We start from the raw sequence: 18,335 nt of genomic DNA on the forward strand, positions 1-18,335 counted from the left end.
TAATTTCCAATAGTTTTATTTTTAAAGTATGACCTGATTTTGAAGCAAAACAGTAATTTCTTTCAAATTACTGTGACTTTTTATTATAAAAATGTAAATAAATTTGGAATATGCTGTTGACTTTTTCACTAATACTTTACAATTCATATCATTCCAAAAGGCCTTAAAAAATGTTCTCTCTTTTGTTTCATTGGGAATATTTTATGATCTGCAATGATCTTTTTATCCTTTCAGATATATCAAGATTTTAAATTAAAAATCATGACACACTGTGATTTAAATTTCCATTCTAAACTTACAGTCATATGAGCTCTTGTCAACAAAAGACCAAATTTACTGTAATTATGGATTATTTACACTAAAACAAAATAAGAAATCAATATGTAAATGTAATGTTTGTTGTAGCTAATGCAGCCAGCAATGACAGATTAGGTTCAAATAGCAATCAGTTTGAAAATCTGGCACATATGTAAATGAGTAGGGACTTTATGTTTACATTTGACTGTATTTCATTCAGGATTTTTAAATTGTCTCAAGAACAGCATAAAAAGAAAATGTTAATCTTTCCAACTATAAATACAACTTGAGCCCTCATCATAACTGAAACTAGGTCTTGCTCCTGTCCAGCTAAACTAACATATGATACTAATAATTCTGAGCTGCAGATTACATCATTCTTAATTAACACTCCGCTACAGTTGTTAACATCCTCCAAGACACCATGTTATCATCACCACAAGTTCTGTAACAATCTTAAAACCACGTTTAACGAAGGTTGGCCTCTTACTCTATAGCAATTTTTAATTGCTTTTTTGCTGGCAATTAAATATGTCTAGATAAACAAACATTTGGCTTCACATAATTCTTAATAACATTTTTTTCATGATGATTTCAAAGTTCAGGTGTCCTTATGTCTATAATTACTGTTCATCAATATAGCGATATATTGGATTCAGCAAAATGTATTAACCAAAGTATTTAAGATTAATGAAAATGTGGTAATTAGTGGTGATAGTGATATATTGTGATTCATCAAGTAGTTCACAGCAAAAGTGTCAAAATATAATCCACACATCCGAATCAAATATGAAGAAATCCCAAAAATTACATTTACAAATACACTGATTTTATTCCATGAATTATTGACCAAGTTTCTGAGTGTCCATTAAATCAACCACAGAGAATACCTGCAGTTCTTTTTCAAAGTGTGATGTTAACAAGCTAATCTCAGTAGTCATGGACCTATCAATAGGCAGTAAACTATATAAGTGGGTTTGGTATATCAATCCAATTAGATGTGTTGTGATCTCCCTCAATGTTTTAATTGGGGACAAGTTTCTTCTTTCATCCAGAATAAATAACTTTAGGGAAATATCCTTTTCTTAAAATAAGCCACTTTTCAGTAGCCACTTACTAAAATATCTACCAACCCAATTACTTCCTAAATTTCATTTTTATAAAACTTAGTAATATTCACTATAATTAAATTTAACAGTATGAAATAATGTACTTGAAACATTGATTATATCAATTTATTATTGAGAAATTTGACAGACAAATCAATAAAATGTATCTTGAATTACTTTAAGAATGATGTATCTTTGTTATCAAATATTGTTCTGATTACAATGGTAAAACATTTTCACAGATGAATATCCTCTGTGAAAAAAAAACAGTTGTTTTGTAAAGCATTTTGAAGAAAATTAACTGATTCTTTTAGAATATTTACTTGCATATATAAAGTTTGCAGAAAACTGTCTTTTATAGGTTATGTAAGGTCTCTGACACACTGCTAAAATCTCACAAATATTAATCAATAAAAAGCCACCATGAAGAAAACACAGTCACAGAACAACCATTTCAAATGACACCTCAGCAAATTATCTGGAGGTTAAAACCTATTGCTTTCTTCTAGTTCCAAAATAAAAATACATAGCCAAAGAAGTCCCCCACCAGAAATTATTCATCTCTTCCTGAAGGGGCTGCATCACTTCTTCCATCCATTTAAAGGACTGAGCATCTGTAAGCCAGTGGGCACTGCTCCTAGCTTACTTTACATATGAACTAGGTTGAAATGAGACATTATGTTGAGGACCATATTGACTCTTACCTTTTGAGTAATGTTCAAAGACATTATTTGGAGTTAAGAACCACATGAGAACTAAGTCCTGCCTCATCTATTAACTAGCTCAACAATCTGGGAAAGAGAAACCACTGAGCACCTGCACTACACCAGGTTCAGTATTCACATGTGCTATCTTATTTAACCATACTGTCCCTCTCCAAAAGCCCTTTGAAGCAGAAATCATCAGCCTGATCATTTGGGGTGAAGAAGCTAAGGCCTAACAGGCTATTTAACTTCCCCTTTCTGTACCTCAGTTCCCCCACCAGGCATAAAATGAGACTAGAGTAGATGACCACTTTAACTCCTTCCGAAGATGATGTCCTACGGCTTTCTTCTCACTCTAACTCCAAGGTCTTGAGGATGTGACTCCTCTTGCATTAAGGGAATACACCAAACATTGAAATAGCAGGATAAAGACAAAAGAGTGAAAATATTTCAAGTATTAACATTTGTGCAGAGATTGTATAGGGAAACAGAAGTAGGATGAAAGCTATTTGAAAGCATCCTCAGAATGTCATTCTAATAACTGAATCCCACAACAGGTCTTTGAGATTTCTCAGTTATCTTCCTTCATTGGAATGATAGGAGCAGATGACTGTTTAGAATGTCCTCAGTATAGGGTGGGAGAGATGGAAGTGAGAAAAAGAAAAAGGTACATACATTTGTGTGAGTATCAGTACACACACCACCCAGAGGGTGATACTCTTAGCAAGAACCAAATCTAGGAGCACAGGTGGATACTTACTACCACAGCTGCTGATGGTTACAAGAAGCAGAGACAGAGGAGGAATACTTGTCTTTCCTTTATTATATCATGCTTAATAGCTGTAGAAGGTGCATATCAAACGCAGAGAGTTAAAAGGGACCTCAAGGATCATGAAAAGAATGTTGTGTTTGCTTTTCTTCAGTTTCTGCCCATCCTGCTTCTCTCCACAAGGGAAGAGTTTTAATGAAAACATTCATAGCATGTTTTCCCTATTCTAGACTTGATTCTCCTGGAAGAGAAGACTATGACAATTATCCAAAAGGTCGCATTACACTAGGTTAGTTTTCCCGGAAGACAGGAATGAGACCAGCAGCTTCCACTTTCATTTTCTATGCCATGAGCTCCCTAAGTTGTCTTTCCTACTGTGACTAGGTTAGCAAGGCAGGCCTATTACATCAGTCCATCAGGCTCTGACCACCCAGTCATAATTCTTCCTACGGCCATCTGAGCATGTGGGTAGTGAGAGGTAAAAAACTCCAATTAGGACTCAAGTCTGGCCATTAAAGCTGTTTTGTATTCCAATTTCGATACTAATTTTTGTATGTATAATCCACTGATAAGAACCCTAGAGAAAAAAAATTAGTGACATCTGGATGCCTACAAATCTAGAAAATCCCCTTTATTTTCTAGTAGCATCTGAGGTCCAGAGCAGAAGAGTCATCTACCCTAAGTCATATCTTGACTCGCTACTCCTCAATTCCTTCTATAGTACCCACTGGAAAATATAACAGCCTACCCTTAATTCAAGGCTACTGTCACCTGCTTTCCACCAATGGTTTCCCAAGGACCAAACAACAGCCATATATTTTAACACAAGTGTTTTATTCAACTATCACTGGAGTACCAATTAGCACCCTGAATTTACTCCTTTTATCACAAAAAAGTGCAACTAATTCAAAGCCATATTAAAAGCAACTTCACAACTCAGAGGCCACACAAGAGAACCATATGCCTGACTGCATGACCAAAGTTCAACACCACCACCACAGAGGTCATTAAAATATTAACTGGAACCATCCTCCCACTAAAAAAGGGTCAAAGTTCAACAGCAAGACTCACTACTTGTCAAAGGAACAAGACATACCACCTTCCATAACAATTAATAAATCTGTATAATTAAAATGGAGTTGAGCATTTTCATCACTTAGTAGAAGGTAACCAAAGTAAAGTGGAAAAAGACTCTTTTTTATTACCCAGCCACCCTCTCAATCATTTTCTAACAAGGTGATCATGAGTAGTAACAAATTCCAAAATGTTAAACCTTCTCCAATTAGTATATTTATACATGGCCAGTGAGTGGGCTTTGGCATTAGCTATAGCCCTTGCCTAGAATACTCTTCATTTGAAAGGCTCCCCAATGATTCACATCTCGGCTTAAACAGTACCTCTTCAGAAATGCCTTTCCAGACCTTACAACCTAGAGTAGTCACCCAATTACTTCTTATTGTGTCACTCTATTTTAGCTTTCTGCAAGACACTTATTATCACCTCATGCTTTTTTCCTGTTTATACTTGGTACTTGTCCCCTGACCATACATCCACCTCTACACATATTACATTGTAAACTCCATGAAAGCAGGCACCTTATCTTGTTCTTAGTCGTATCCCTAGCACTAGAACAAGGTCTTAAACATACTGTAAGGTGTTATTCAATCTGTATCTGATAAATGAGTGAATAATTGGCAGCCTGTGTGAATAACATGATAAATAGACTCTCCACTCATCTGAAGAATACTTTATGATGATGAGTTTGAAAATTAGCAAAACAGCTAATGAAGAGACTACAGATGCATAAACCAAAAATGACACTCCTCAATTAGCCGTGAAACTTTTCATATTTTTTTGCCACAAATGTGTCTTTATTAAGGACTTCTGTCATAGATGACCCTTTCATGAGCTGAGGGATATGTTCTCTAAGAATATTCTTGTTCTTCACAGCTCAGGATCTAGTTTGAAAGACAAGAGCCATACATGAATATTAGGGAAGCTAAGACTCAAAGGAAAAGTATTGCCTAAGACCACAAAACCAGTGTAGGACAGATAGAGGACAGAACAGTGTGTGACCATAAAGCCACATGTCCTTTCATTACTCTATACTATAATGGGAAAAATTATAAGGAACACTGGACAAAAATAAAGACTAAGCTCATGCCAAGGAGTGAAGATTGTCCAGCTCACTACATTTATGAAACACTTGTAGGATCTTTTGGTCCCCAAATATCTAATCCCTATTCTGCATGATTCTTGATATCCCGCCATTAGAATTTGACTCCTTAGCTTTGGTCTCCTGTAAGAGGTAACTATCCTTAGGAATGTGTCATTTAACAGTGTTCATTCCACAAATATTTCTTAATACCTAATATGTTTTGGGTACTCTTTTAGCTGCTGAGGATACAACAGTAGACACAAAAACAGTCTCTGATTTCTTGTAGCTTTACAATGTGATAAAAGAGACAGATAACAAATATTAATATGAATATATATTAAATAACGTATTAGAGTGATAAAGCAAGATAAAGGGAGAAGATATACAAGAAGGACTGGTTAGACAGAGGGATCAAGAAAAGCCTGTCTCACCCTGGCTGATGTGGCTCAGTGGACTGAGTGCTAGCCTGTGAACCAAAGGGTGGCTAGTTTGATTCCCAGTCAGGGCACATGGCTATGTTGTAGTCCAGCTCCCCAGTAGCGGGGGGGGGGGGCCAGGGGGGGGTTGCGAGAGGCAACCAGACACTGATGTTTCTTTCTCCTTCCCTTCTCCTTTCTAAAAATAAATAAATACATTTTTTGAGAGAGAGAGAGAGAGAAAGGGAGACGGGGGGGGGGGGGGGGGGGGAGGGGAGTGAAGACCTGTTTGAGGATGTGACATCTGAGTAGAGGCCTGAAGAAGTAAAGGAATGAGCCAAGTTGACAACTGGTAGAAGATCATTCTAGGAAGGGAAAGCACAAAGTGCAAATTCCCTGAAATGGAAGTATAATTAGAATGTTTAAAGAAGAGCAAGGAGGCCAGTGTAGCTGGCAAGCTATGGGCCAGAGGGAAGGTGATAAATGATGAAGTAAGAGAAAAAGCCAGGGACAAGATTCTGTAAGTACTTTACAGGCTATAGTACAATACTTAAAGGTCATAACATTTATACCCAGGTTTATGTTTTCTTAATACAGTAAGTCCTCACTTAACTTTGTTGACAAGTTCTGCAAATTTAAATAAAACAACATAGAAAAAAATCAATTTTACCCTAGGTTAATTGATATAAACATGAGTTAGGTGCCTATAACATCTCAACAACTTTATAACAACACTATTATATAAACAACATTGAACAAAAAGATGTTATTCGAGAACCTACTGTACAGACTAAAGTATCTGTAGTCTTCCTCAAACAAGGACCTCAACAAACTTCCAATAACCAACCACCTCCTCTTCATCAACTCACCAGTACCGCTAAGTTTCCCCATCTGCAAAATGTGGGTGATAATATCTCTTTATGATTATCATGAGTATTTAATAACATAATATTTATGAAAGGCTTGACAAAAAGCCTGTCTTCATAAATGGTAATTGTTATATCACTGTCACCCTATACTTGTAATTTCACACTTCTTTAGCATCATTATTCTTATGATTATTACCTTCTATTTCAGAATTATCTATAATTTGCACTTTGTCATCAACTATTACTATAGCAGCTCAAAATCTAGAACCTGAAAATGCTCTCCATTTGCTCCAGCCTTCTATTATTCTACCTTTCCTACTGTCTCTAAATCTGCCAGCTAACTTCATTCCAACACTTAATCCTGGACTCTACCCTGCCTCTCTTCTATGAATTGAACTGCATACTGCCTAGAAGTCTTAAATTGAAGTCCTAACTCCCAATATGGCTGTATTTGGAGACAGTTTTTAGGAGGAAATTAAGGTGAAATGAGGTCATAAGGGTGGGACCCTAACACAGCAGCACTGATGCCTTTATTACAAGAAGAGAGACTGAAGCTCTCTCTCTAGCATGTGAGTATACATTGGAAAGTGAGTCAGGAAGGGAGCTCTCACCAGAAACCAAACCTTGCTGGAACCTTGATGTTGGACTTCCCTGCCTCAAGAAGTAAGAGAAATAAATGTCCACTTTTAAACCACCCAGTCTACAGTATATTTTTATAGCAGTTTGAGCTAAGACATTTCCACATCCTTCTTGGCCATCAGCTCTTTTTTGGTTTTACTTAAATTTTTTCCTTATTGCTGTCTCTTTCCCTCATACTTTTTGACCCTATTCCCCCCTCCAGTCAAGTTTTCTGAAAATAAAAGTAACTCTAATTGCTCATTTCTCCCTTACCCCTTAAAATTTACTACAATCTTGTTTTCATCCACTTTTTGTGCCAAAAATGATCCCAACAAAGTCATTAAATACTTATACACCAAACTCAACATCCTTTTAAATACTCATCATTCTACTTGGAATACAAAGCAGTATTTTGCATCATTGTACATTTGAGGAAAAAACACACAGGTTTTCTCAGTACAGATTTCTCAAGACTGTCTCAGTTATAATACATGTGACTCTAAATTATATATGGGACACACACCAGTGAAAAGTCCCACTGGCAACTAGGACATATGTATGAGTTTATAAATAGAGATTTGTGAGTCATCTTTACATATTTGGAAATTGAAGGGTTGAGACTAGGTGTCAGGGAGAAGATACAGTAACAGCAATTGCTAAAAACAGAATTGTCAGGAACACCAACCCTTAGAGCTGATGAAGAAAAGAGAATCTTACTGAGGAATCAACCTGAGTGGCAGACAGAACACCAAGAATGACTAATATCTAAAGAAAATTTCTGTAAAGAGATGAATCAAGAAAAAGCCTAGCCCTGACCAGAGTCGTTCAGTTGGGCATTGTCCTGCAAAATGAAAGGTCTCTGGTTCAATTTCCAGTCAGGGCACATGCCTGGGTTGTGGGTTCAACCCCCTGGATGCATATAACAAGATGTGAGAGAGATGTGTGTTTCTCTCTCACATCTTTCTCTCCTTCTCTTTTCCTCTCTCTAAAAAATAAATAAAAAATTTTTAAAAAGAAAAGAAAAAGCCTAATGCCTTTAATGAATAGGTTATAAGCCTCCTGTGGACACAGCTTGTTTTTATCAAGTAAGTAATCAATAAATCTTTGATGGATTGAATCGTTCCTATAACTATATGAAACATGCACAATAAAGTATTTTCCCCTTTCTAATTTTACTATGATTTATACTATAATTTGAAGTTTTACCAAAGAGGTACTGCTTTATCTTTCGATTAGTTAGTGAAACTCGATTTACTAAAAAGATTTTAAATGCTTTTCAACTGTTATAAAGATTATGATTTAAGAATTTACTCTTAAATTCTCAGAAATCTTGAAATTCTGTTTTCTGAAAAACAACTTACTTTAAAATAATTCTAAATATAATTCAATCATAGGGTGCTCATATTAAAATCTTGCAGCTCTTGCCTTTTTTTCCAAAAAGAAATTGTAAATTCAAAATAAGACTCAATTACCAGGCACCCCCTAGTGGCAGTAAAATCAAGTTTGAAAAAATTTTAGTGCGTATGGCTTAAGATAGAATTCTCTACATCTGTCTGTAGCTCTCACCAAACCTTGAGAATAAAATGGTTTGTCAGTAAACAGATGAAGAGCATGTTATTTTATATCTACATTTTACTAAATGATTAATAATATATTGTAACTAAAGGTGAATTAACATACTAAAATTTCGTGACTCTTCCTAAGAAGAATTAAAATATTAATGCCTTTCAAAGAGTATATAATGACAAATTACAAGATTAAAAACATCTCAGTCTAAAGATCAGCATCCAAAAAAAGTAGGCATCTTTGGAATAAAGCTCTGTATATTAATATTTCTGTCAGGAATTTGAAAGCTTAAGTAGATGCAGAGTCAGAAGGAGACTTCAGAATCAGAAATATTTACTGCTGACCTAGAACACTCTCTTATAAAAATAAACTTCCTCATCCATAAAATAGAGGTATCAAAATGGACCTGCACCCTGGCAGGGTTGTTACAAAAATCAAGTAAGAGTTGAATGAAAGAGTTGTCTGTGTGCCTCAGTTGGTTGGAGTGTCACCCCATATAACCAAAGGTTGCAGGAATGATTCCCAGTCATGGCATATGCCTAGGCTGCAGGTTCAGTGCCTGGTCAGGGAGCCTACATGAGGCAACCAATAGATGTCTGTCTGTCTGTCTCTCCCTCTCTCTCTTTCCTCCCCTCCCTGTCTCCCACTTTGCTGTAAAAAAAAAAAATCAAAACATATCCTTGGGTGAAGCTAAAAAAAAAAGTTGAATGAAAAGTATTATCATTGGTATTTATTAGCACAAATGAGTCATTTTAATGATCGTTCTTTGTTATTTGTGCTTTTGCATATAATGTACCACTCCTGCCTTCTAAATTTTTATAACCATGCTGAGATTTAAAAACAATGCTTCCCATTTTATAAAGGAAAAAAACATAAGACCCTAGCCCAGCTGATACTTCAATCCAAAATTCTCCTCATTACATTTTAATGCCTTGTATCTGGAAAAATAGGTTATAATCATATTACTTTCCTGACTTGGTTATAATAAATTTTAAGAGTGACACTGTGATACCAATGTGGTCTAGTCTGTTTAGAGAAAACATGTTATAAATGAAAAGAATGAACCTAATGTTTGCCACTGCACTGGCATTGGAATGGCAGAAAACACCAGCAGAACCCTGTCATGGTTCTGCACTGCAATTAACAGGCAGTTTATTATCCAACTCTCCTCCATGTATTGACATCTGATTCATCTCAGAGAAATAAAACAATAAAATGAATTAAACATTAAACCAAACACCTAAATAAAATATATCTATTTTTTTAAAAAACCTCAAGTCTGACATTAAAGTAGGATGGGATAATATGTACATAACCTTTCCTATTTTCCACTACCAATTTCAGAATTCTTCCATGCATTTTCCAATTCTCAAATACAACACTAAAAATCAAAACTATGTTTTATTTTTCTAGCCCTGGCTGGCGTAGCTTAGTGGATTGAGCACGGGCTGGGAACCAAAGTGTCCCAGGTTCGATTCCCAGCCAGGGTACATTCCTGGGTTGCAGGCCATAACCCCCAGCACCCGCACATTAATGTTTCTCTCTCTCTCTCTCTCTATCTCCCTCCCTTCCCTCTCTAAAAATAAATAAATAAAATGTTTAAAAAAAAAGATATTTGTTAAAAAAAACAAAAAAAAACACTATGTTTTATTTTTCTTACTAGATTATGAATTAGGTTATAAGTTACAAATTTGATTTCTATGAATTCACCAATTATAACAAAATTCTGTAAAAACAAATTAAGTCATTATAAAGTTTAGTATACAGCAATTTTATCTGTCTACCATATATTGAATAATATGACTAGCAATATATATAACCCAGTAGGAAGTTGTTTTTGAACTCTACTATATTGCTAAGATGTCGAAAAATTATTTTTATTTGGTGAAACACAAAATGAAAATCACAAGTTAAATGTAATTATACCATTAGCCTTTAAGGTTCAGCATAATTTTTTTAATTGTCTCCTATGAAATCACACACAAAAGAGAAAAATAATCTAGTTTTCTAGAAAGACATATAAAAATACTAAAATAGACCTTAGCTTTCTTATTATACTTTAATGAAGTACTTATTAATATAACTTTTTCATTAGCAAGAAATTCTACATGCCCCATACTCCTACCACCCAGCTAACTCTGTGCTTCATGTCTTTTGTTCCACTTTGAATTTTTCTTACTGTTCCAATACAGGAAAATAGCATCATTATAACTTGGTAACAATCTATAAAGCCAACTAGAAAAGATTACTTTAGTGCTACATGAAGACCCATTTTCCAATAAACACAGCATTTCAGAAGCATTGTAGACTCCCGCTTGCCTAGAGATTGAGCAATTGGCAATCAAACTAAGGTCAGCCACATAGCAATGAAGAACATTTCCATTAGCCCAGGATGACTTTTTGATAAATCCATTTAATCATGCTACTAGAAAGTAATAGATTATAACCAATAATAGCTCCTAACTGCTTATAATTATATGGATTACATATTGGATGATAGTGATTACACTCTGTTAACTAACCTACAAAATAATAATCTACCTCACTAGATAAAGAACCATATCTATAACTCCTTGTTTAATCTCATCTGGTGTTTATGCAGACATTAATTACTATACACAGGACTACAAATACTGTTTGGCTGTTTGTGATAGCATGCAAATTCAACTTCCCACTAGTATATGATCTGAACATAAAAGATAAGGAGTAACCCAAGAAATCTTTACATTCTTAACCTAAAACAAACTACCAAATTACATTAGATTTAACCTTTTCAGTTCCGTAATTTCTATTTGGTCTTCTTCCCCCCCCAGAGTTCCTAAAACCCTTGGAATTTTCTAACTGATGAGTGATACTGGTGAGAGTAAGGAGGTTTTTGTTATTCATAACAAGCCCCTTTCATCCACACCTGAGTTTGTTAATAAGGTGACTTTTACAAAACCCTTCAGGATGGGAGTTGATTAACAGAAGAACCAACTTTGTGATTAGATGCTATCCACATCCCTCTCCTCCCTGCCTGTGTGGAGAGAAAAGGGAGAAGATTGGGGAGAAGTTGACTTAATCACTGATAGCCAGTGATTTAGTCAAACATGCCTATGTAATGAAGCCTCCATAAAAAACCCTAGCTGAAGGATTTTGGAGAACTTGCAGGTTGGGGATTAACAATTCATCCATATGCTGAGAGGGTGGCACACCATAAACTTTACAAGGACAGAAATACCTGTGCTCCAAATCCTTCTGTATCTCGTCCTATGTATCTCTTCATCTGGCTATACATTTATATCCTCTGAAATGTGCTTTTTAATGAACGAGTAACAGTACGTAGAGAAGATTTCAGAGTTTGGTGAGCTGTTCTAGAAAATTATCAAACCCAAAAATGATGTTATGTAAACCTCCAATTATCATCAGTTGGTCAGGAACACAGGTAACGACCTAGACTGACACCTGCTGGCTGATGTGGGGGCAGCCTTGTGCAACTGAGCCCTGAACCTATTGGATCTCATGCTATCTTCAGGCAGATAGTATTGGAATTTAGTTAAATTGTATAACATCCAGTGGGTGCTGAAGAATTGCTTAGTATGTGCAAAAAACAAAAAACATATTTTGTGGCCAAGAAATGTTCTGTGAGTAGTGTAGTAGAGAAAACAGGAATGCTTTCCTCCCACTACATAATAATACAGATATCTGGTAGGTAGTGGGAAGAAGTTTGACAATACTCAAGTTCAGAGACACAGGTCTCTATACCATACAAAATCACCAAGTGAACTTAAGAAAATGTGTATAAAAATTATAAAAATCTAAAACAACTTAAACATAGTTCTGGAATAAGATTATACTCACAAGAATTATGACTCTAACACTAGCATAATCATTCACTTAAGATCAGTTTGCTTCATCTAGCAATAACAAAATACACAATTAAACATTAAAATAATTTACTCATTCTATAAATGTACTGAATTTCACTGTCAAAATTGAAAAAAAAATGAGATCCTCTATTCTAAATAGAGAGAAAAATCTTAATAAAAAATCATATAATAAAAAAAATTACAGGTCAATATCCTTGATGAACATAGATGCAAAAATTCTCAACAAAATATTATCAACTGGATTCAACAATACATTAAAAGGATTACATGCCAAAACTAGGTGGGATTCACCCCAAGGATGCAAGGATGGTTTAACATCTGTAAATCAGTCAATGGGATGCATCACATTAACAAAATAAAGGATAAAAACTATATGACCACCTCAACAGATGAAAAAAAAGGGCATTTGACAAAATTCAACATCCTTTTAAAAATAAAATGCTCAACAAATTGCATATAGAAGGAACATATCTCAACATAATAAAGGCATTATACAGCAAAACCCACAGCTAATATCATATTCAATGGTGAAAAGCTGAAAGCTCTAAAGACAAGATTGCCCACTATCATCACTTCTATTCAATACAGTATTGAAAGTCCTAGCCACAGCAATCAGAGATTAAAAAAGAGGGGAGGACTTCCGGCAAGATGGAGGAATAGGTGGACGCACCGTACCTCCTCGCACAACCAAGATCAGAAGAACAATAATTTACAACAATGATTTGCAGTCATAATATCAGAACTGTCAGAAGATTTATCTAAATGGAAGTCGGACAGCCAAGAAGTTGAAGTAGACCCGTACATCCAGACTGGTAGGGGACGACTAGCAGAGCGGGCGCGGGGCTGGCGCGGGTCGCAGGCGCGAGCGTAGGTCGGGGGAAATTTGGCACAAAAATCGGCGCTGACAAACAATCCGGGGCACGGGAGCGCAGCGTGATCCCTGAGTACGCAAGCAGCGGCTGGGGGAATCAGTGGGGCAGCGATTGTGGACCAGGGCAGAGCTCACGGCCCAGAAGCCCAGGGAAGTGTCTGGCTCCAGGAGTACGGAACGGTTGCCATTGATCCCTCCCGTCCCCGCTCCCGCCCCTGCCCCCACATATAACGTCACAATCTAGCGACTGGGGCGCCCAGCCCCGGTGAACACCTAAGGCTCCACCCCCTACCATAACAAGAGCGACCAGACCGGAGAAAAAATAAATAAATAAATAAAATAATAGGAGAGACAGGGAAAGACAGAAGACATGTTTCCAGCAGAACAGATCAGTCCCCCAGCACTCATCCTTTTGAGTGACCAAGAAATAGCCAATCTATCAGATGCACAGTTCAAAACACTAGTGATCGGGAAGCTCATGGAACTGGTTGATTTTGGATGCAAATTACATGAAAAAATGCAGATCACCATAAAAGGGATGCAGGAAGATATATGGAGGAGAGCCAATAGTGAAAGGAAGGAATCTGAGTCTCAAAACAACACAGTGGACCAGAAGGAAGATAGAATCAACCAAGCAGGAAAGCATGATGAAATAAGAATTCAAAAAATCGAAGAAAAGCTTAAGACCATCGAGGACACCTTTAAACGTTCCAACATCCGAATTATAGGGGTACCAGAAGGGGAGGAACAACAAGTGGAAAAGTTATTTGAACAAATAATAAAGGAGAACTTCCCCAAACTGGCAAAGGGAACAGTCTTCCAAGAAATCCAAGGAGCGCAGAGAGCCCCAAAGAAGTTGGACCCAAAAAGAAACACACCAAGGCACATCATAATTACTTTAGCCAAGGTAAAAACGAAGGAGAGAATCCTAGAAGCAGCAAGAGGTAAGGGGACAGTCACCTACAAAGGAGTTCCCATCAGACTGTCAGCTGATTTTTCAAAAGAGACCTTACAGGCAAGAAGGGGCTGGAAAGAAATATTCCAAGTCATGAAAGACAAGGACCTACATCCCAGATTGCTCTATCCAGCAAAGCTCTCATTTAGAATGGAAGAGAAGATAAAGTGCTTTTCAGATAAGGTCAAATTAAAGGAGTTCATCATCACCAAGCCCTTACTTTATGAAATGCTAAAGGGACTTATCTAAGAAAAGAAGATAAAGAAAAGACATGTATAGTAAAAGGACAGCAAACTCACAATTATTAACAACCACACCTAAAGCAAAACCAAAAGAAACTAAGCAACAACTAGAATAGGAACAGAACCACAGAAATGGAGGGCACATGGGGGGCTAGCGGTAGGGGGTGGGAGGAGGAGAGAGGGGAAAAGGTATAGAGAATAAGTAGCATAGAATGTAGGTTGAACATAGATAGGGGGAGGGCAAGAATAGTACGGGAAAAGTAGAAAGCTAAAGAACTCATAAGTATACACATGGACATGGACTAAAGGGGGGGAACGTGGGTGGGAGAGGGGGTACAGGGTGGAGGGGAGTGAAGGGGGAAATGGGACAACTGTAATAGCATAATCAATAAAATATATTTAAAAAAAAAAGAGGGGAAAAAGGCATACAAATTGGAAAAGAAGTAAAACTCTCATTATTCATAGATGACATGATACTATATATAGAAAACTCTAAAGACTTCACCAAAAACTATTAGAACTAATAAATCAATAAAATTTCAGGCTAAAGAAATCTATTGCATTTCTATACAGCAACAATGAACAATGAAAAGAAAAATTAAGAAAACTATCCCACTTATAATTGCATCAACAGCATACATTACCAAAGAATAAATTCCACCAAAGAGGTAAAGAGCTGTACTCTGAAAACTATAAGACACTGAAGAAACTGTAGAAAATACAAGTAAATAAATGATTATACCTTGCTCACAGGTGAAGGATTAATATTGTTAAAATGTCCTTACTGTCTAAAGAATATACAGATTCCAATGCAATCCCTGTTAAAATACCAATGGTATTCTTCTAAGAATTAGAACTAATCCTAGAATTTATATGGAACCACAAAAGACCACTATAGCCAAAGAAATTTTAATAGAACAAAGTAGGTGATATTACATTCCCTGGCATAAAAATTATATATAAAGTTACAATAATTAAAACAGTATGGAACTGGCATAAAAAAAGATCAATAGATCAACAGATCAATAGAACAGAATAAACAGCCCAGAAATAATCCTTGCTTACATGATCAATAGTCTACAACAAAGGTAGCAAGGATATACAATGGGGTAAAGAAAGTCTCTTAATAAGTGGTGTTGGGAAAACTGAAACAGACACATGCAAAAAAAAAAAAAAGGCCCTCTTATACTATAAAAACAAGAACAACATACTGAAAATGGATTTAAGATCTGAAAATCATAAACTCCTAGAAAAAAACATAGACAGTAATCCTTTGACATCCCTCTTAGCAATATCTTTTGGATATGTCTCCTGGGGCAAGGAAAAAAGAAAAAAATAACACATGGAAACTACATCAAATAAAAGGTTCACACAGTGAAGGAAACCATCAACAAAATGAAGGCCCTACTGAATGGGAGAAAATATTTGCAAATCATATATCTGATTAAAGGTAAATATTCAAAATATATAAGGAAGTCATACAACTTAACACCAACAAAAAATAAACGATAGAATTTTTAAAAATGGGGCTGAGTACCTGAATAGACATTTGGTCCAAAGAGGACATACAGATAGCTACCAGACAAAGGAAAGATGCTCAACAGCACTAATTATCAGAAAAATACAAATTGAAACCAAAATGAGAATCTCACACTGGTCAAATGGCTATTATCGATAAATGAACAAATAACAAGTTCTGGCAAGGATGTGGAAAAAGGGAAGCTTTGCACACTGTGGGTAGGATTGTAAATTAGTGAAGTATAGAAAATAGTATGGAAATTCATCTTTAAAATTTACTTAAAAATTGAAAATACAGTTGCTATACAATCCAGCAGTTCCACTTCTGGGTATTTATTTGAAGAGAATAAAATAATAATTTGAAAAGATGCATGTGCTTCTATTCATTCAGTATTACTAATACCAGTTGTGATATGGAAGCAACCTAGATGTCCAACAATAGATGAATGGATAAGGAAGATGTGATATAGATACATATATACATATACATATATACACATATACGTGTCTAGATATATATTTCAGCAATAAAAATGAAATCCTGCCAACTGCAATGACATGGATGGACCTAGAGGGTATTATGCTAAGTGAGATAAGTCATACCAAGAAAGAAAAGTACTGAATGAGTTTACTTATATGTGACAATCTACAAAAACAAAAGAAATGAGTAAACAAAACAAAACAGACACAGATCTATAGCTATAGAGAATAGCTGATGATTGTCAAAGGGAAAGGGAGTGGGGCTCTGAGAATTTCAAAAAATTAACTCTATATCTGATCTTTTCACACAGTTTTTGGTAAATAAGTAAATAAACAAATAACCAATCATCTAGCCTCAGTTGACTTTTAGGACTTTTTTTTTTTTTAACAGCACAGTCATTTTGGAAAGAAATGATATCAGCAATATAAAAAATTTATATCAGTGTTTTGCAAGCTGTATTCTGCAAACTCCAAGGAATTCTGCTCAAAGGTATGCTTTCTTTAGCCATGGGAACAGTCTGGAATTCCACTTACTTATTCTCTTCTCTCCAATTCTAATTCTTCCCCTTCGAACAGAGAAATTACAGTTTTGACTATTGTTTACATAATGAAGTTTTGCTAAAGATTTTCTTTGGATAAAAGGTACCACCAGTAAAATCAAACAAATAAGCTAGCCAAACGATACAATTTGAAAATTTATAAGTTCATCACTGTGAGCATGTTAAAACTTCAACAAGATTTGATTTGATTTGATTCTGATATTTATATACAGTTTAAAGCAAAGTTATTAACAATCAAACTTTTCATTTCAGATTCACAGAAAAAGTAAACACCTTACCCAGTATGACTAGATGATGAAGGTGGTGGCAAGTCTGGTGTAAGAACATAAAGACTGTTGTTTTTTGGCAAATGTAGCGATTTTAAGACCGTCTGAAAAAGAAAACACAAAAAGCAAATACCGACTGTGCATTTTTTCTGTTGATTGTGCATTGTTAATTTTTTCCTATAGTTCTTGAAAAACTGTCAATATTATAGTTTGACTTTTCATCTTTTGACAATTTCCTAAATAGAGTAATACACAAGAACTACTAAATGAAAATAACCTTGTTTCTCCCATATATAAATTAGCACAAATATGAATGTTAAAATAAAAATTCTTTGGCTCATGAAGAGATATAAATAGATAACACACAGTTAAGATATTAATATCCTCACTGAAAAGTATATCCTTGCAACTAATCACTTCATTCCAGCCAAAATTAGCAATGTAGGCTTTCAGAGATCATCAGATGCAGAAAAGATCTTAGAGAGCACCTCAATTTTATAGATGAAGAAGCTGCAGCCTGAGAAGTAAAGTGACTTGGATGAGGTCTCTATTAAGTGTTATTTAAGTCACTTATGTCACTTAACTCTTAACTCCTTAACTCATTTGTTTGGCACTGTCCACAAAGTGGAAAGTTGCTGGTTTGATCCCAGTCAGGGCACATGGCTGGGAAATGGGTTCAGTCCCTGGCTGGGGCACATAGGAGAGGCAACCAATTGATGTTTCTGTCTTACATCGATGTTTCTCTCCTCTCTTTCTCTCTCACTTTCCCTCTCTCTGAGAATAAGTAAATAAAATCTTTAAAGAACAAACTCCTACATATCTTTCGAAGTCCCAACTTCATGGTAAATACTTGCTAATGTACTGCAAACATTTTTTGATAGCAGTAAACATTAAGAAACACATTTTACATCTTTACATCATAAACCCAGGACATACATATCTATTCAACAGATTATACTGAGTTACCTACTCTGTGTCAGAACTGTTCTAAACCCTAAGAATGTAGCAGTGGACAGAATAGCCTAACACCCCTGATTTTAGGGAGCTTACACTTTAGTAGCAATAAAT

General features: G+C 35.6%; 1 protein-coding gene across 2 annotated transcripts in view; it reads right to left on the reverse strand.

Moving 5' to 3' along the window:
- Positions 1-18,335, reverse strand: part of LOC114496088 (FAS-associated factor 1) — a 380,509-nt gene that overhangs the window by 204,546 nt on the left and 157,628 nt on the right. For both annotated transcript variants that reach the window (XM_028511353.2, XM_028511352.2), the window contains one exon: positions 17,280-17,371. In XM_028511353.2, coding sequence (XP_028367154.2) covers positions 17,280-17,371 — 92 coding nt within the window. The remainder of the gene's footprint in view (positions 1-17,279; positions 17,372-18,335) is intronic.

Source organism: Phyllostomus discolor, chromosome 5, assembly GCF_004126475.2.
Source record: "Phyllostomus discolor isolate MPI-MPIP mPhyDis1 chromosome 5, mPhyDis1.pri.v3, whole genome shotgun sequence".
Taxonomy (NCBI): Eukaryota; Metazoa; Chordata; class Mammalia; order Chiroptera; family Phyllostomidae; genus Phyllostomus; species Phyllostomus discolor.